General features: G+C 56.1%; 1 protein-coding gene across 9 annotated transcripts in view; it reads right to left on the bottom strand.

Moving 5' to 3' along the window:
• The window catches only part of spef2 (sperm flagellar 2), a 216674-nt gene that overhangs the window by 183645 nt on the left and 13419 nt on the right, over positions 1-19610 (bottom strand). For all 9 annotated transcript variants that reach the window (XM_072257490.1, XM_072257494.1, XM_072257495.1 and 6 more), the window contains exons 2-3: positions 8802-8904; positions 4781-5033 (exon numbers count right to left, since the gene is read on the bottom strand). In XM_072257490.1, coding sequence (XP_072113591.1) covers positions 4781-5033; positions 8802-8904 — 356 coding nt within the window. The remainder of the gene's footprint in view (positions 1-4780; positions 5034-8801; positions 8905-19610) is intronic.

Here is a 19610-nt window from a genome sequence, read left to right as displayed (position 1 = left end):
CCTCTCCAAATGTTCATAAATCCTGCCTCTCAGGATCTTCTCCATCAACTTACCAACCACTGAAGTAAGACTCACTGGTCTATAATTTCCTGGGCTATCTCAACTCCATTTCTTGAATAAGGGAACAACATCCGCAACCCTCCAATCCTCCGGAACCTCCCCCGTCCCCATTGATGATGCAAAGATCATCGTCAGAGGCTCAACAATCTCCTCTCTTGCTTCCCACAGTAGCCTGGGGTACATCTCATCTGGTCCCGGCGACTTATCCAACTTGATGCTTTGCAAAAGCTCCAGCACATCATCTTTCTTAATATCTACATGCTCAAGCTTTTCAGTCTGCTGCAAGTCATCACTACAATCACCAAGATCCTTTTCTGTAGTGAATACTTAAGTAAAGTATTCATGAAGTACTGCTGCTATTTCCTCCGGTTCCATACACACTTTCCCACTGTCACACTTGATAGGTCCTATTTTTTCCTTAATCCTGCCCACCAAGGCCTTCTCATGGCCCCTTCTGGCTCTCCTAATTTCTTCTTAAACTCCTTCCTATTAGCCGTATAATCTTCTAGATCTCTAACATTACCTAGCTCTCTGAACCTTTTGTAAGGTTTTCTTTTCTTCTTGACTGGATTTACTACAGCCTTTATACACCACGGTTCCTGTACCCTACCATAACTTCCCTGTCTCATTGGAACGTACCTATGCAGAACTCCACACAAATATCCCCTGAACATTTGCCACATTTCTTCCGTACCTTTCCCTGAGAACATCTGTTCCCAATTTAAGCTTCCAAGTTCCTCCCTGATAGCCTCATAATTCTCCTTACTCCAATTAAACGCTTTTCTAACTTGTCTGTTCCTATCTCTCTCCAATGCTATTGTAAAGGAGATAGAATTATGATCACTAACTCCAAAATGCTCTGCCACTGAGAGATCTGACGCCTGACCAGGTTCATTTCCCAATATCAGATCAAGTACTGTCTCTCCTCTTGTAGACTTGAATAAAAATTGTAAAGACTGGGGAAAGTTGTTGCATTTGTCCAGGAAACACATTTTAAAGATGTTGAAGCACTGAAATTTAGAAGGGATTGGGTAGGCCAGGTATTCTATTCATCATTTAATAGCAAACAAAATGGGACAATGATCTTAGTTAACAGAAAACTTAGTTTTGTATTGCTTGGGGAATTTAAAGACAAGGAAGGCAGGATAATTTATATAGATGCACTTATTAATGGGGTGAAAGTAGTACTTTGTAACATATATGCACCTAATAAGGAAGACCCAGACTTTCTTAACAAGGTGAACCAAATTTTAGGTACCAAGAAGGGCTGATTTTGATTTAGATTGGGTAATTATAGAACGGAGCCTGGCTGCACCCCTTAACATCCTCTCACAACATGTGGAAAAGCAGACTAATCTAAATCCTACACTATTTCACTCAAGGAGTGTGTGGATTACAATTCATAAAGCCTGTATTGTAGAATGTCACATTTAAACCAGTTATACTCCTCACTCTGGAATAACCCTGAGATATGCATTGAGAAAAGAATGGTGTCCTGGACAGAATGGAAGATTAAAGGTGTAAATACAGTAGGTGATCTCTGTGAATGGGATTTTTATGTCATATGTGGATTTGCAGAGGGAACATAACTTTGTAGATAAAGGGAATTTTTGGAAGTATTTACAAATAAGACATTGCATTAGTAGCATATTTAAGAACGGTGACCCACAAAGTAACTCTTTAACTGAATACTTTACATTACCACAGGAAGCTCATAAAGTGTCAGTGTTTTATAAAATGTTCAAGCACTCTGTGGGTGAATCATGTAACAATCTCAAAGCAGCATGGCAAAAGGATCTTGGAAGCAATATTGAAGATAATGAGTGGTTAAATATTTTATCAAACGTGGGTAGACATAATACGGAAGCGAGAAGGGAATTTATTCAGTATAAGATAGTACACAGATATTATTGGACACCAACTAGACTACAAAATGGGGATTGTTGATAATAATTCATGCTGAAAATGTAAAAATGAGGTGGGCACATATTTTCAACGCAAACAACATATTTTCACATGATTTGGGAGTGGTCCATGGTTCGTCCATTTTGGTGTAGAGTTCTTGATCTGTTGGGGAGTTGGTCGGGTTCCACACTGCCCTTGTGCCCACGGCTTTGTCCCCTGGGTGATAGGACAATGACATCTAATGTAAACAATGACAAATTTACTATTTTACAGGTGGGTCTCATCACAGCTGCAAGAATTATTCGAGTATTATTTGATTCCAGTACAGGAGCAGGGAGGTACTACTGCAGTTGTACAAGGCCTTGGTGAGACCACACCTGGAGTATTGTGTGCAGTTTTGGTACCCTAATCTGAGGAAAGACATCCTTGCCATAGAGGGAGTACAAAGAAGGTTCACCAGATTGATTCCTGGGATGGCAGGACTTTCATATGATGAAACACTGGATTGACTAGGCTTATACTCGTTGGAATTTAGAAGATTGAGGGGGGATCTTATTGAAACATATAATATCCTAAAGGAATTGGACAGGTTAGATGCAGGAAGATTGTTCCCAATGTTGGGGAAGTCCAGAATGAGGGGTCATAGTTTGAGGATAAAGGGGAAGCCTTTTAGGACCGAGATTAGGAAAAACTTCTTCACACAGAGAGTGGTGAATCTGTGGAATTCTCTGCCACAGGAAACAGTTGAGGCCAGTTCATTGGCTATATTTAAGAGGGAGTTAGATATGGCCCTTGTGGCTAAAGGGATCAGGGGGTATGCGGGGAAGGCTGGTACAGGGTTCTGAGTTGGATGATCAGCCATGATCATACTGAATGGCGGGGCAGGCTCGAAGGGCCGAATGGCCTACTCCTGCACCTATTTTCTATGTTTTTATGTTTCTAATTATACTGCAAAACTGGAAAAAAACCCAGATGTCCCACTGTGAAGGGATGGACTGAGGAAATGATTAAGATTTCATCATATGAAAACATGTTGGGAAGAATTAACAGTGAGGGAAAAGTGCGAGACGCATGGGATCAATTTTGGTTGTATGTTAATTTAATTTAAATTAGAACTTCCTTCTGTCTCTAAGTTTTATTTATTTTCCTGTCATGGGATGGCTGTGTAAAAAAAGAGTGGGGAAAGTTGAGTATAAAGTATACTGGAAATCATATCAAAGAAGACAGTGTAACTGCCAGATTTATATAAAGGAAGTATTGTAAAAGTGCAAATAAAATTTACAAGGATGTTTCCGGGAAAGGTTGAACAGGTTAGAACTTTATTCCTGAGAATGTAGAAGAATGAGAGGAGATTTAATAGAGGTAATAGAATTCAACTTTAATAGAGGTACACAAAATTACAAGGGATATAGATAGGCTCTTTCCACTGAGATTGGGTGATACCATAACTGGAGGTTAAGGGTGAAAGGTGAAACATTTAAGGAGAATATCTTCATTCAGAGGGTGGTGAAAGTGTGGAATGAGCTGCCAGCGTAAGGGGTGGAGCAGGGTTGAATTCAACATTGAAGAGAAATTTGGGAAAGTCCATGGGCCAGAGGGATCTGGAAGACAATACAGGTTGGGACCAGGCAGATTAATGGTTTGGCACAGAACAAATGGGCTCAGTGGCCTGGTTCTGTGCTGCAGGGTTCCATGACTCTATGAGTCTAAGTGAGCAGACAAAGGAAACAACAGACCCTCAATGGAGAGTAATGGTAAGTAAGAAATGACAATAGTTCTAAGTAATTATTGTAGATCAATCGTGGAAGAAAACACAAAAATACTCCTAGTAACAGTACAGCATCAAACAAGAAGCTGGAGGAACACAGCAGGTTAGGCAGTATCTGAGAGGGAAAGGAACAGTTGACATTTCAAGCCAATTGTCCTTTTCTGTCCTTTAAGTAGAGAGGAGTGATCATACTTGGAGGCAGAGGAGACGGGTGAATACTTTGAGTCAGTGTTTAGCAAGGAGAAGGATGTGGAAAATAGTTAGGGCATTTTGAGATAAAGATAGAGGCAGTGAGTCTTCTAAAGAACCGTTAAGGTGGATAAGTCTCCAGGGTCTGATGGGATACACCCCAAGGTATTGAGACGAGAGATGAGATTGCTCAGACCTTCTCTCTGCCCACAGACGAGGCCCCAGATGATCGGCAGGTAGGTGATGCTGTTCCTCGTTCAAGAAGGGAAATAAGTTTAATCCTACAAACTACATACTGACATGTCTTATGTCAATGCTATGGAAACTATAGGAGAGGATTTTTAGGGTTAAGATTCAAGTACTTGGAAAAACATGGTCTAATTAGGGACAATCTGGGCTAGTCATGTCTTTCTAATTTAATTGGGTTTTTTGATAAGGTGACGAGGATGATTGATGAAGGTAGAGTTGTGGATGTTGTCTACATGGACTTTAGTAAGGCATTTGACAAGGTGCCTCATGGGAGGCACATCCATCAGGTTAAGATGCATAGCATAACCATGACTTGGTTATTTGAAATCAGAATTGGCTTGCCCATTGAAGACAGAGGGTAGTGGTTGATGGGTCTTGTTCGGGCTGCAGGTCCATGACTAGTGGTGTTCTGTGACTCAATTCCATCTCTTCAAATACAGCAAATCCTGGTCTGATGAAACTTCACTGCAGACCCTCCATGGAAAGTAAGCCTAGGACAACATTGAAGGCAGTATTGGCATATCTTCTCCCGTCCCTCTGACTCCTCTCCGGCTCCCCTTAACACTCCTATGCCAAATTGCCCTTGGTTGCCACATTGCTCCCATTTACCTCTTTGTACATCTCAGCGCTGATGCTTGCAAGTTTGGCCGCTGCAGGTGGTCTCATGGTTTCCATCGCCATTTTTGAGAGCTGGGCCTTCTCTTTCCTGCGGAGTGCAATGTAAATCTGATACAGGAGGCGTGTGGCCACTCCGTGCTGCTCTTCAATGAGTGCCTTCACCACATTGTCACTGAACATCACCCCCAACAGCTGCAGCGTGGGTAATAGACGCTGGAAGTTATTGAGCTGAGAAACTGCATTTCTGTGGAGAGAAGGAGAGCTTACTGTGCAGAGGGCTAGTTGCCACTGGGTTACATCATGCACTGTCTATGATCACTTCAGGTAAGCCTGGCATTGTAGCTGTATTGGAAGAGCTTTCAGTGGAGCTGTACAATGATTAGCATTGCTACGTTAAAACCATTAGGGTCCAAAATACTGAGAAACCAGATCTCATTGAAATCGACCCCTCCAGTCAACAACTGGGAATCATTAGCTGCCTTCAACCTGCTCAAGGATGAATTCAAACCATAAACCACAAGGTGGGTTGTCACAGGGCAAGGAAACCACATCCCTAAGGAAACAAGTTCAAATTATCTTCAAGAACAATGACAACCCAATTCCCTGAAATGCCAGAAATCTATTACAAACATCTCAGTTAGGCCACTTGGCCCTGCAAATCTACTCCACTATTTCAGTAGAGCTGATCCAGTTGTAACCTCAACTGCATAATCCCCACCACTCACAGCAAACCTACAACTCTTAATTATTAAGTGTTTATCAACCTAAATGTTCATCCCCTTAATTGATTGGGTGTCCACCTACCTAAACGTTTCACCTCTTTTACCCATTGGGAGTCCATCTACATAAACACTCAATACCTTTCATTCTTGCTTCCAAATCGACAAATCTCCACATGGCACACCTCTACCCCTCACTGAACCTACATCGCTGATCCCTCTGACCCTCAGTGAACCCACGTCACACTCCCATCCCTCACTGAACCCACGTCAATCTCACCTGCCACTCAGTGAACATCATTCTCCCCGACCCTCAGTGAAACTATGAAACTCTCCTGCATCCCTCAGTGAACATACATCACTCTCCCCGTCCCTCAGTGAACCAGTCTCACTCTCCCCTGTTCCTGACTGAACCCATGTCACTCACCCCTCTGTACGTCATTGAACCCTCATCACTGTAACCCTGTCCCAAACTGAATACACAATGCTCAGCCTTCTATCCCTCAGTGAACGACATCACACTCCCTTCAGAGAACACACTTCAAACTCCCCTCTATCACTCAGTAAACCAATATCACTCTCCACTCTGCCCCCACTGAACCCACTTCACACCCCATTATGTCCCAATAAACCCACATCACTCTCCCCTATCCCTCACTGAACGTCACTCTTCCCTCTGTCCCTCTTTGAACAACATTACTCTCCCCTGTCCCTCACAGAACATTACTCTCCCCTCTGTCCCTCACTGAATAACATTTCTCTCCCCTCTGTCTCTCACAAAACAAAGTTACTCGCCCTCTGTCCCACAGTGAATAATAGTCCCTCTCCCCTCTGTCCCACAGTGAATGTTACTCTCCCCTCTGTCCTCACAGAACAAAGTTACTCTCCCCTCTGTCCTCACTGAACAATGTTACTCTCCCACTATCCCTCACGGAACAATGTCACTCTCCCCTCTATCCCTCACTGAACAACGTCACTCTTCCCTCTGTCCCTCTTTGAACAACATTACTCTCCCCTGTCCCTCACAGAACATTACTCTCCCCTCTGTCCCTCACTGAACAATGTTACTCTCCCCTCTGTCCCTCACTGAATAACATTTCTCTCCCCTCTGTCCCTCACAAAACAAAGTTACTCGCCCTCTGTCCCACAGTGAATAATAGTCCCTCTCCCCTCTGTCCCACAGTGAATGTTACTCTCCCCTCTGTCCTCACAGAACAAAGTTACTCTCCCCTCTGTCCTCACTGAACAATGTTACTCTCCCTCTATCCCTCACGGAACAATGTCACTCTCCCCTCTGTCTCTCACTGAACAATGTTACTCTCCCTCTGTCCCTCACTGAACAATGTCACTCTTTTCTGTCCCTCACTGACCAATGTTACTCTCCCTCTGTCCCTCACTGAACAACGTCACTCTCCCCTCTGTCCTCACTGAACGTTACTCTCCCTCCGTCCCTCAGTGAACAAGGTCACTCTCCCCTCTGTCCCTCACGGAACAATGTCACTCTCCCCTCTGTCTCTCACTGAACAACGTTACTCTCCCTCTGTCCCTCACTGAACAATGTCGCTCTCCCCTCTGTCCCACTGTGAACAATAGTCACTCTCCCCTCTGTCCTCACTGAACGTTACTCTCCCTCTGTCCCTCACTGAACAATGTCACTCTCCCCTCTGTCCTCACTGAACGTTACTCTCCGTCCCTCAGTGAACAAGGTCACTCTCCCCTCTGTCCCTCACGGAACAATGTCACTCTCCCCTCTGTCTCTCACTGAACAACGTTACTCTCCCTCTGTCCCTCACTGAACAATGTCGCTCTCCCCTCTGTCCCACTGTGAACAATAGTCACTCTCCCCTCTGTCCTCACTGAACGTTACTCTCCCTCTGTCCCTCACTGAACAATGTCACTCTCCCCTCTGTCCCACTGTGAACAATAGTCACTCTCCCCTCTGTCCTCACTGAACAACGTTACTCTCCTCTGTCCCTCACTGAACGTTACTCTCCCTCTGTCCATCACTGAACATTACTCTCCCCTCTGTCCCTCACTGAACAACATCACTCTCCCCTGTCCCTCATTGAACAACATCACTCTCCCCTGTCCCTCACTGAACAATGTCACTCTTTCCTGTCCCTCACTGAACAACATTACTTTCCCCTCTGTCCTCACTGAACGTTACTCTCCCTCTGTCCCTCACTGAACAACATCACTCTCCCCTGTCCCTCACTGAACAATGTCCCTCTTTCCTGTCCCTCACTGAACAACGTTACTTTCCCCTGTCCTCACTGAACGTTACTCTCCCTCTGTCCCTCACTGAACAACATCACTCTCCCCTGTCCCTCACTGAACAATGTCACTCTTTCCTGTCCCTCACTGAACAATGTCACTCTTTCCTGTCCCTCACTGAACAACGTTACTTTCCCCTCTGTCCTCACTGAACGTTACTCTCCCCTCTGTCCATCACTGAACAATGTCACTCTCCCCTCTGTCCTCACTGAACGTTATTCTCCCTCCGTCCCTCAGTGAACAACATCACTCTCCTCTCTGTTGCTCACTGAACAACGTTACTCTCCCTCTGTCCTCACTGAACAATGTTACTCTCCCCTGTCACTAACTGAACAATAGTCACTCTCCTCTCTGTCCTCACTGAACAACATTACTCTCCTCTCTGTCCTCACTGAACAACGCTACTCTCACCTCTGTCCTCTCTGAACAACATCACTCTCCCCTCTGTCCCTCACTGAACAATGTCACCCTTTCCTCTGTCCCTCAGTGTACAACGTTACTCATCCGGGAAACAGTACCGCAGGATAAAAACCAGGACCAACAGGCTCCGGGACAGCTTCTTCCATCAGGCCATCAGACTGATTAATTCATGCTAATGCCACTGTATATCTGTGTTATATTGACTATCCTGTTGTACATAATATTTATTATAAATTACTATAATTGCACATTACCCATCTAGATGGAGACATAACGTAAAGATTTTTACTCCTGTATATGAAAGATGTAAGTATTAACGTCAATTCAATTAATGAATAAAAATATATATACTTACTGTAATAGATTTATTCATTTTTTTCTTTCTATATTATCATATATTGAATTGTACTGCCGCTGCTAAGTTAACAAATTTAATGACACATGCTGGTGATAATGAAGCTGAACGATTCCTCCACCCCGCCCCCTGCCAAAACTAACGGTATCCAAATTGGGGTACCAGCGCATGAGTTCAAAATTTTCAGTTTCTACAGTGTGATTTAGATTTATTTAACTTTCTGTTAGACTGAAAATTTTCTCACCTGCCCTGGGAGAACTGATCAAAATCCTCTTGAAGTTGGTGCTTGTTCAGAATCTCTCCAATCAGATAGCCAGTGGAAAATTCCTTCGCAAATGTTCTAGGCTCTTCAAATAGGCAAATGACAATCAGTCCAAGCATCTGGCACAGGGAAAGTTTCCACTATTGTGGTATCTTTCTTGATCTTAGCTCTCTCTAGGGGTCACCCATTTAAGATAGAGATGAGGTGATTGTTTTTCTCTTAGAAAATGGCGGTCTTTGGAATTCTCTTTTGTAAAGGGCAGTGGAAGTATAACATCTGAATAGTTTAAATCAGAGATGGAAACTCTGGGAGCGCACAGAATTGTAAGGGTGAGTTTACAATCACATCAGTCACTATCTTATTAAGTGGCGGCACATATTGGATGGATGAATGGCCAACTCCTGCTACCTGTCTCTCTGTCCCTGCGTCTCTCCTACTCAACTCCATTATCTATCAATATCGCTCTGCTTTAAGCCCTGTTTAAGCTCGCTTCCATGCCTGCCCTTATCACATTGAATGTGTCTAACTTCCTCGGTGTCACCTGTTCTATTGTTCGTAAATGTCTCCCTCATTTTTGCTGTTTCTAATCTTTGGTTTTGTTTTGTCTTCTTGTCAGACACATCTGCCTAACAGCTGTAAATAAAGGAGCATAACTTTGCAGAGGAGCATGGTGCTGAAGGAGCACTGCACAATGGGAGGGCCAGAGCTGAGGAAGCAGGGACCTGGGAGGGCCAGGCAGGGCTGAGGAAGCAGGGACCTGGGAGGGCCAGGCAGGGCTGAGGAAGCAGGGACCTGGGAGGGCCAGGCAGGGCTGAGGAAGCAGAGAGACCTGGGAGGGCCAGGTAGGGCTGAGGAAGCAGAGAGACTTGGGAGGGCCAGGGCTGAGGAAGCAGAGAGACCTGGGAGGGCCAGGGCTGAGAAAGCAGAGAGACCTGGGAGGGCCAGGGCTGAGGAAGCAGAGAGACCTGGGAGGGCCAGGGCCGAGGAAGCAGAGAGACCTGGGAGGGCCAGGAACGAGGAAGCAGAGAGACCTGGGAGGGCCAGGCAGGGCCGAGGAAGCAGAGAGACCTGGGATGGCCAGGGTCGAGGAAGCAGAGAGACCTGGGAGGGCCAGGAAGGGCCGAGGAAGCAGAGAGACCTGGGATGGCCAGGGCCGAGGAAGCAGAGAGACCTGGGATGGCCAGGGCCGAGGAAGCAGAGAGACCTGGGAGGGCCTGGCAGGGCTGAGGAAGCAGAGAGACTTGGGAGGGCCAGGGCTGAGGAAGCAGAGAGACCTGGGAGGGCCAGGGCTGAGGAAGCAGAGAGACCTGGGAGGGCCAGGGCTGAGGAAGCAGAGAGACCTGGGAGGGCCAGGGCCGAGGAAGCAGAGAGACCTGGGAGGGCCAGGAACGAGGAAGCAGAGAGACCTGGGAGGGCCAGGCAGGGCCGAGGAAGCAGAGAGACCTGGGATGGCCAGGGTCGAGGAAGCAGAGAGACCTGGGAGGGCCAGGAAGGGCCGAGGAAGCAGAGAGACCTGGGATGGCCAGGGCCGAGGAAGCAGAGAGACCTGGGATGGCCAGGGCCGAGGAAGCAGAGAGACCTGGGAGGGCCAGGCAGGGCTGAGGAAGCAGAGAGACCTGGGAGGGCCAGGCAGGGCCGAGGAAGCAGAGAGACCTGGGAGGGCCAGGCAGGGCCGAGGAAGCAGAGAGATCTGGGAGGGCCAGGCAGGGCCGAGGAAGCAGAGAGACCTGGGAGGGCCAGGGCTGAGGAAGCAGAGAGACCTAGGAGGCCCAGGGCCGAGGAAGCAGAGAGACCTGGGAGGGCCAGGAACGAGGAAGCAGAGAGACCTGGGAGGGCCAGGGCCGAGGAAGCAGAGAGACCTGGGAGGGCCAGGCAGGGCCGAGGAAGCAGAGAGACCTGGGAGGGCCAGGCAGGGCTGAGGAAGCAGAGAGACCTGGGAGGGCCAGGCAGGGCCGAGGAAGCAGAGAGACCTGGGAGGGCCAGGGCCGAGGAAGCAGACAGACCTGGGAAGGCAAGGGACGAGGAAGCAGAGAGACCTGGGAGGGCCAGGCAGGGCTGAGGAAGCAGAGGGACCCAGGAGGGCCAGGGCTGAGGAAGCAGAGGGACCCGGGAGGGCCAGGGCTGAGGAAGCAGAGGGACCCGGGAGGGCCAGGGCTGAGGAAGCAGAGGGACCCGGGAGGGCCAGGGCTGAGGAAGCAGAGGAACCCGGGAGAGCCAGGGCTGAGGAAGCAGAGAGACCTGGGAGGGCCAGGTAGGGCTGAGGAAGCAGAGAGACCTGGGAGGGCCAGGGTCGAGGAAGCAGAGAGACCTGGGAGGGCCAGGAAGGGCCGAGGAAGCAGAGAGACCTGGGATGGCCAGGGCCGAGGAAGCAGAGAGACCTGGGATGGCCAGGGCCGAGGAAGCAGAGAGACCTGGGAGGGCCAGGCAGGGCTGAGGAAGCAGAGAGACCTGGGAGGGCCAGGCAGGGCCGAGGAAGCAGAGAGACCTGGGAGGGCCAGGCAGGGCCGAGGAAGCAGAGAGATCTGGGAGGGCCAGGCAGGGCCGAGGAAGCAGAGAGACCTGGGAGGGCCAGGGCTGAGGAAGCAGAGAGACCTAGGAGGCCCAGGGCCGAGGAAGCAGAGAGACCTGGGAGGGCCAGGAACGAGGAAGCAGAGAGACCTGGGAGGGCCAGGGCCGAGGAAGCAGAGAGACCTGGGAGGGCCAGGCAGGGCCGAGGAAGCAGAGAGACCTGGGAGGGCCAGGCAGGGCTGAGGAAGCAGAGAGACCTGGGAGGGCCAGGCAGGGCCGAGGAAGCAGAGAGACCTGGGAGGGCCAGGGCCGAGGAAGCAGACAGACCTGGGAAGGCAAGGGACGAGGAAGCAGAGAGACCTGGGAGGGCCAGGCAGGGCTGAGGAAGCAGAGGGACCCAGGAGGGCCAGGGCTGAGGAAGCAGAGGGACCCGGGAGGGCCAGGGCTGAGGAAGCAGAGGGACCCGGGAGGGCCAGGGCTGAGGAAGCAGAGGGACCCGGGAGGGCCAGGGCTGAGGAAGCAGAGGGACCCGGGAGAGCCAGGGCTGAGGAAGCAGAGGGACCCGGGAGGGCCAGGGCTGAGGAAGCAGAGGGACCCGGGAGGGCCAGGGCTGAGGAAGCAGAGGGACCCGGGAGGGCCAGGGCTGAGGAAGCAGAGGGACCCGGGAGGGCCAGGGCTGAGGAAGCAGAGGGACCCGGGAGGACCAGGCAGGGCTGAGGAAGCAGAGAGACCTGGGAGGGCCAGGTAGGGCTGAGGAAGCAGAGAGACCTGGGAGGGCCAGGGCTGAGGAAGCAGAGAGACCTGGGAGGGCCAGGGCTGAGGAAGCAGAGAGACCTGGGAGGGCCAGGGCTGAGGAAGCAGAGAGACCTGGGAGGGCCAGGGCTGAGGAAGCAGAGAGACCTGGGAGGGCCAGGGCTGAGGAAGCAGGGAGACCCGGGAGGGCCAGGGCTGAGGAAGCAGAGAGACCTGGGAGGGCCAGGAAGGGCCGAGGAAGCAGAGAGACCTGGGATGGCCAGGGCCGAGGAAGCAGACAGACCTGGGATGGCCAGGGCCGAGGAAGCAGAGAGACCTGGGAGGGCCAGGGCTGAGGAAGCAGAGAGACCTAGGAGGCCCAGGGCCGAGGAAGCAGAGAGACCTGGGAGGGCCAGGAACGAGGAAGCAGAGAGACCTGGGAGGGCCAGGGCCGAGGAAGCAGAGAGACCTGGGAGGGCCAGGCAGGGCCGAGGAAGCAGAGAGACCTGGGAGGGCCAGGGCTGAGGAAGCAGGGAGACCCGGGAGGGCCAGGGCTGAGGAAGCAGAGAGACCTGGGAGGGCCAGGAAGGGCCGAGGAAGCAGAGAGACCTGGGATGGCCAGGGCCGAGGAAGCAGACAGACCTGGGATGGCCAGGGCCGAGGAAGCAGAGAGACCTGGGAGGGCCAGGGCTGAGGAAGCAGAGAGACCTAGGAGGCCCAGGGCCGAGGAAGCAGAGAGACCTGGGAGGGCCAGGAACGAGGAAGCAGAGAGACCTGGGAGGGCCAGGGCCGAGGAAGCAGAGAGACCTGGGAGGGCCAGGCAGGGCCGAGGAAGCAGAGAGACCTGGGAGGGCCAGGCAGGGCTGAGGAAGCAGAGAGACCTGGGAGGGCCAGGCAGGGCCGAGGAAGCAGAGAGACCTGGGAGGGCCAGGGCCGAGGAAGCAGACAGACCTGGGAAGGCAAGGGACGAGGAAGCAGAGAGACCTGGGAGGGCCAGGCAGGGCTGAGGAAGCAGAGGGACCCAGGAGGGCCAGGGCTGAGGAAGCAGAGGGACCCGGGAGGGCCAGGGCTGAGGAAGCAGAGGGACCCGGGAGGGCCAGGGCTGAGGAAGCAGAGGGACCCGGGAGGGCCAGGGCTGAGGAAGCAGAGGGACCCGGGAGAGCCAGGGCTGAGGAAGCAGAGGGACCCGGGAGGGCCAGGGCTGAGGAAGCAGAGGGACCCGGGAGGGCCAGGGCTGAGGAAGCAGAGGGACCCGGGAGGGCCAGGGCTGAGGAAGCAGAGGGACCCGGGAGGGCCAGGGCTGAGGAAGCAGAGGGACCCGGGAGGACCAGGCAGGGCTGAGGAAGCAGAGAGACCTGGGAGGGCCAGGTAGGGCTGAGGAAGCAGAGAGACCTGGGAGGGCCAGGGCTGAGGAAGCAGAGAGACCTGGGAGGGCCAGGGCTGAGGAAGCAGAGAGACCTGGGAGGGCCAGGGCTGAGGAAGCAGAGAGACCTGGGAGGGCCAGGGCTGAAGAAGCAGAGAGACCTGGGAGGGCCAGGGCTGAGGAAGCAGAGAGACCTGGGAGGGCCAGGGCTGAGGAAGCAGGGAGACCCGGGAGGGCCAGGGCTGAGGAAGCAGAGAGACCTGGGAGGGCCAGGAAGGGCCGAGGAAGCAGAGAGACCTGGGATGGCCAGGGCCGAGGAAGCAGACAGACCTGGGATGGCCAGGGCCGAGGAAGCAGAGAGACCTGGGAGGGCCAGGCAGGGCTGAGGAAGCAGAGAGACCTGGGAGGGCCAGGCAGGGCCGAGGAAGCAGAGAGACCTGGGAGGGCCAGGCAGGGCCGAGGAAGCAGAGAGATCTGGGAGGGCCAGGCAGGGCTGAGGAAGCAGAGAGACCTGGGAGGGCCAGGGCTGAGGAAGCAGAGAGACCTAGGAGGCCCAGGGCCGAGGAAGCAGAGAGACCTGGGAGGGCCAGGAACGAGGAAGCAGAGAGACCTAGGAGGTCCAGGGCCGAGGAAGCAGAGAGACCTGGGAGGGCCAGGCAGGGCCGAGGAAGCAGAGAGACCTGGGAGGGCCAGGCAGGGCCGAGGAAGCAGAGAGACCTGGGAGGGCCAGGCAGGGCCGAGGAAGCAGAGAGACCTGGGAGGGCCGCAGAGAGACCTGGGAGGGCCAGGCAGGGCCGAGGAAGCAGAGAGACCTGGGAGGGCCAGGGCCGAGGAAGCAGACAGACCTGGGAAGGCCAGGGACGAGGAAGCAGAGAGACCTGGGAGGGCCAGGCAGGGCTGAGGAAGCAGAGGGACCCAGGAGGGCCAGGGCTGAGGAAGCAGAGAGACCTGGGAGGGCCAGGGCCGAGGAAGCAGACAGACCTGGGAAGGCAAGGGACGAGGAAGCAGAGAGACCTGGGAGGGCCAGGCAGGGCTGAGGAAGCAGAGGGACCCAGGAGGGCCAGGGCTGAGGAAGCAGAGGGACCCGGGAGGGCCAGGGCTGAGGAAGCAGAGGGACCCGGGAGGGCCAGGGCTGAGGAAGCAGAGGGACCCGGGAGGGCCAGGGCTGAGGAAGCAGAGGGACCCGGGAGAGCCAGGGCTGAGGAAGCAGAGGGACCCGGGAGGGCCAGGGCTGAGGAAGCAGAGGGACCCGGGAGGGCCAGGGCTGAGGAAGCAGAGGGACCCGGGAGGGCCAGGGCTGAGGAAGCAGAGGGACCCGGGAGGGCCAGGGCTGAGGAAGCAGAGGGACCCGGGAGGACCAGGCAGGGCTGAGGAAGCAGAGAGACCTGGGAGGGCCAGGTAGGGCTGAGGAAGCAGAGAGACCTGGGAGGGCCAGGGCTGAGGAAGCAGAGAGACCTGGGAGGGCCAGGGCTGAGGAAGCAGAGAGACCTGGGAGGGCCAGGGCTGAGGAAGCAGAGAGACCTGGGAGGGCCAGGGCTGAGGAAGCAGAGAGACCTGGGAGGGCCAGGGCTGAGGAAGCAGGGAGACCCGGGAGGGCCAGGGCTGAGGAAGCAGAGAGACCTGGGAGGGCCAGGAAGGGCCGAGGAAGCAGAGAGACCTGGGATGGCCAGGGCCGAGGAAGCAGACAGACCTGGGATGGCCAGGGCCGAGGAAGCAGAGAGACCTGGGAGGGCCAGGCAGGGCTGAGGAAGCAGAGAGACCTGGGAGGGCCAGGCAGGGCCGAGGAAGCAGAGAGACCTGGGAGGGCCAGGCAGGGCCGAGGAAGCAGAGAGATCTGGGAGGGCCAGGCAGGGCTGAGGAAGCAGAGAGACCTGGGAGGGCCAGGGCTGAGGAAGCAGAGAGACCTAGGAGGCCCAGGGCCGAGGAAGCAGAGAGACCTGGGAGGGCCAGGAACGAGGAAGCAGAGAGACCTAGGAGGTCCAGGGCCGAGGAAGCAGAGAGACCTGGGAGGGCCAGGCAGGGCCGAGGAAGCAGAGAGACCTGGGAGGGCCAGGCAGGGCCGAGGAAGCAGAGAGACCTGGGAGGGCCAGGCAGGGCCGAGGAAGCAGAGAGACCTGGGAGGGCCGCAGAGAGACCTGGGAGGGCCAGGCAGGGCCGAGGAAGCAGAGAGACCTGGGAGGGCCAGGGCCGAGGAAGCAGACAGACCTGGGAAGGCCAGGGACGAGGAAGCAGAGAGACCTGGGAGGGCCAGGGCTGAGGAAGCAGAGAGACCTGGGAGGGCCAGGGCTGAGGAAGCAGAGAGACCCGGGAGGGCCAGGGCTGAGGAAGCAGAGGGACCCGGGAGGGCCAGGGCTGAGGAAGCAGAGGGACCCGGGAGGGCCAGGGCTGAGGAAGCAGAGGGACCCGGGAGGACCAGGCAGGGCTGAGGAAGCAGAGAGACCTGGGAGGGCCAGGTAGGGCTGAGGAAGCAGAGAGACCTGGGAGGGCCAGGGCTGAGGAAGCAGAGAGACCTGGGAGGGCCAGGGCTGAGGAAGCAGAGAGACCTGGGAGGGCCAGGGCTGAGGAAGCAGAGAGACCTGGGAGGGCCAGGGCTGAGGAAGCAGAGAGACCTGGGAGGGCCAGGGCTGAGGAAGCAGAGAGACCTGGGAGGGCCAGGGCTGAGGAAGCAGGGAGACCCGGGAGGGCCAGGGCTGAGGAAGCAGAGAGACCTGGGAGGGCCAGGAAGGGCCGAGGAAGCAGAGAGACCTGGGATGGCCAGGGCCGAGGAAGCAGACAGACCTGGGATGGCCAGGGCCGAGGAAGCAGAGAGACCTGGGAGGGCCAGGCAGGGCTGAGGAAGCAGAGAGACCTGGGAGGGCCAGGCAGGGCCGAGGAAGCAGAGAGACCTGGGAGGGCCAGGCAGGGCCGAGGAAGCAGAGAGATCTGGGAGGGCCAGGCAGGGCTGAGGAAGCAGAGAGACCTGGGAGGGCCAGGGCTGAGGAAGCAGAGAGACCTAGGAGGCCCAGGGCCGAGGAAGCAGAGAGACCTGGGAGGGCCAGGAACGAGGAAGCAGAGAGACCTAGGAGGTCCAGGGCCGAGGAAGCAGAGAGACCTGGGAGGGCCAGGCAGGGCCGAGGAAGCAGAGAGACCTGGGAGGGCCAGGCAGGGCCGAGGAAGCAGAGAGACCTGGGAGGGCCAGGCAGGGCCGAGGAAGCAGAGAGACCTGGGAGGGCCGCAGAGAGACCTGGGAGGGCCAGGCAGGGCCGAGGAAGCAGAGAGACCTGGGAATGCCAGGGCCGAGGAAGCAGACAGACCTGGGAAGGCCAGGGACGAGGAAGCAGAGAGACCTGGGAGGGCCAGGCAGGGCTGAGGAAGCAGAGGGACCCAGGAGGGCCAGGGCTGAGGAAGCAGAGAGACCTGGGAGGGCCAGGGCCGAGGAAGCAGACAGACCTGGGAAGGCAAGGGACGAGGAAGCAGAGAGACCTGGGAGGGCCAGGCAGGGCTGAGGAAGCAGAGGGACCCAGGAGGGCCAGGGCTGAGGAAGCAGAGGGACCCGGGAGGGCCAGGGCTGAGGAAGCAGAGGGACCCGGGAGGGCCAGGGCTGAGGAAGCAGAGGGACCCGGGAGGGCCAGGGCTGAGGAAGCAGAGGGACCCGGGAGAGCCAGGGCTGAGGAAGCAGAGGGACCCGGGAGGGCCAGGGCTGAGGAAGCAGAGGGACCCGGGAGGGCCAGGGCTGAGGAAGCAGAGGGACCCGGGAGGGCCAGGGCTGAGGAAGCAGAGGGACCCGGGAGGGCCAGGGCTGAGGAAGCAGAGGGACCCGGGAGGACCAGGCAGGGCTGAGGAAGCAGAGAGACCTGGGAGGGCCAGGTAGGGCTGAGGAAGCAGAGAGACCTGGGAGGGCCAGGGCTGAGGAAGCAGAGAGACCTGGGAGGGCCAGGGCTGAGGAAGCAGAGAGACCTGGGAGGGCCAGGGCTGAGGAAGCAGAGAGACCTGGGAGGGCCAGGGCTGAGGAAGCAGAGAGACCTGGGAGGGCCAGGGCTGAGGAAGCAGGGAGACCCGGGAGGGCCAGGGCTGAGGAAGCAGAGAGACCTGGGAGGGCCAGGAAGGGCCGAGGAAGCAGAGAGACCTGGGATGGCCAGGGCCGAGGAAGCAGACAGACCTGGGATGGCCAGGGCCGAGGAAGCAGAGAGACCTGGGAGGGCCAGGCAGGGCTGAGGAAGCAGAGAGACCTGGGAGGGCCAGGCAGGGCCGAGGAAGCAGAGAGACCTGGGAGGGCCAGGCAGGGCCGAGGAAGCAGAGAGATCTGGGAGGGCCAGGCAGGGCTGAGGAAGCAGAGAGACCTGGGAGGGCCAGGGCTGAGGAAGCAGAGAGACCTAGGAGGCCCAGGGCCGAGGAAGCAGAGAGACCTGGGAGGGCCAGGAACGAGGAAGCAGAGAGACCTAGGAGGTCCAGGGCCGAGGAAGCAGAGAGACCTGGGAGGGCCAGGCAGGGCCGAGGAAGCAGAGAGACCTGGGAGGGCCAGGCAGGGCCGAGGAAGCAGAGAGACCTGGGAGGGCCAGGCAGGGCCGAGGAAGCAGAGAGACCTGGGAGGGCCGCAGAGAGACCTGGGAGGGCCAGGCAGGGCCGAGGAAGCAGAGAGACCTGGGAGGGCCAGGGCCGAGGAAGCAGACAGACCTGGGAAGGCCAGGGACGAGGAAGCAGAGAGACCTGGGAGGGCCAGGCAGGGCTGAGGAAGCAGAGGGACCCAGGAGGGCCAGGGCTGAGGAAGCAGAGGGACCCGGGAGGGCCAGGGCTGAAGAAGCAGAGGGACCCGGGAGGGCCAGGGCTGAGGAAGCAGAGGGACCTGGGAGGGCCAGGGCTGAGGAAGCAGAGGGACCCGGGAGGGCCAGGGCTGAGGAAGCAGAGGGATCCGGGAGGGCCAGGGCTGAGGAAGCAGAGGGACCCGGGAGGGCCAGGGCTGAGGAAGCAGAGGGACCTGGGAGGACCAGGCAGGGCTGAGGAAGCAGAGGGACCTGGGAGGGCCAGGCAGGGCTGAGGAAGCAGAGAGACCTGGGAGGGCCAGGGCTGAGGAAGCAGAGAGACCTGGGAGGGCCAGGGCTGAGGAAGCAGAGAGACCTGGGAGGGCCAGGGCTGAGGAAGCAGAGAGACCTGGGAGGGCCAGGGCTGAGGAAGCAGAGAGACCTGGGAGGGCCAGGGCTGAGGAAGCAGAGAGACCTGGGAGGGCCAGGTAGGGCTGAGGAAGCAGAGAGACCTGGGAGGGCCAGGGCTGAGGAAGCAGAGAGACCTGGGAGGGCCAGGGCTGAGGAAGCAGAGAGACCTGGGAGGGCCAGGGCTGAGGAAGCAGAGAGACCTGGGAGGGCCAGGGCTGAGGAAGCAGAGAGACCTGGGAGGGCCAGGGCTGAGGAAGCAGAGAGACCTGGGAGGGCCAGGGCTGAGGAAGCAGAGAGACCTGGGAGGGCCAGGGCTGAGGAAGCGCTGTGCACCAGGAAGGGTCTGGCCCAGGGAGCACTGCAATGTGGAGCAGAGAGCCCAACCGATCTCACTCGTTCGCCAGGACTCTCCCCACTCTCTCTGCTCCATCTAATCCCATAACCCCACTCCACCACTGCTCCTCACTACTCTCTCCTCATTCTACCACCCTTTTCTAACCACTGCCACCTACTCACCCTCTTCCAGTCTCTCCCTCATTCAGCCCCTCACCCATCTTCCCTCCATCAGCCATTCACCTTCCCATCCCAGCCCATCCCTCTTTCCCACCCACCCTCCCTCAGCCCCTCACCCACCTTCTCTCACTCCCTCCCCAGTCCCCACCCACCTCCTGTCACTCCCCCAGTCCCCACCCACCTTCTCTCACTCCCCCCAGTCCCCACCCACGTTCTCTCACTACCCCCCAGTCCCCACCCACCTCCTCTCACTCCCCCAGTCCCCATCCACCTTCTCTCACTCCCCCCCAGTCCCCACCCATGTTCTCCCAGTCCCCACCCACCTCCTCTCACTCCCCCAGTCCCCATCCACCTTCTCTCACTCCTCCCCAGTCTCCACCCACGTTCTCTCACTCCCCCCCAGTCCCCACCCACCTTCTCTCAGTCCCTCCCCAGTCCCCATCCACCTCCTCTCACTCCCCCAGTCCCCACCCACCTCCTCTCACTCCTCCCCCAGACCCCACCCACCGCACATTTACTTCTACTACCAAAGTGCATAACTATGCA

This window comes from Mobula birostris, chromosome 5 (assembly GCF_030028105.1).
Source record: "Mobula birostris isolate sMobBir1 chromosome 5, sMobBir1.hap1, whole genome shotgun sequence".
Lineage (NCBI taxonomy): Eukaryota > Metazoa > Chordata > Chondrichthyes > Myliobatiformes > Myliobatidae > Mobula > Mobula birostris.
This window is presented reverse-complemented; position numbering and strand designations above follow the sequence as displayed.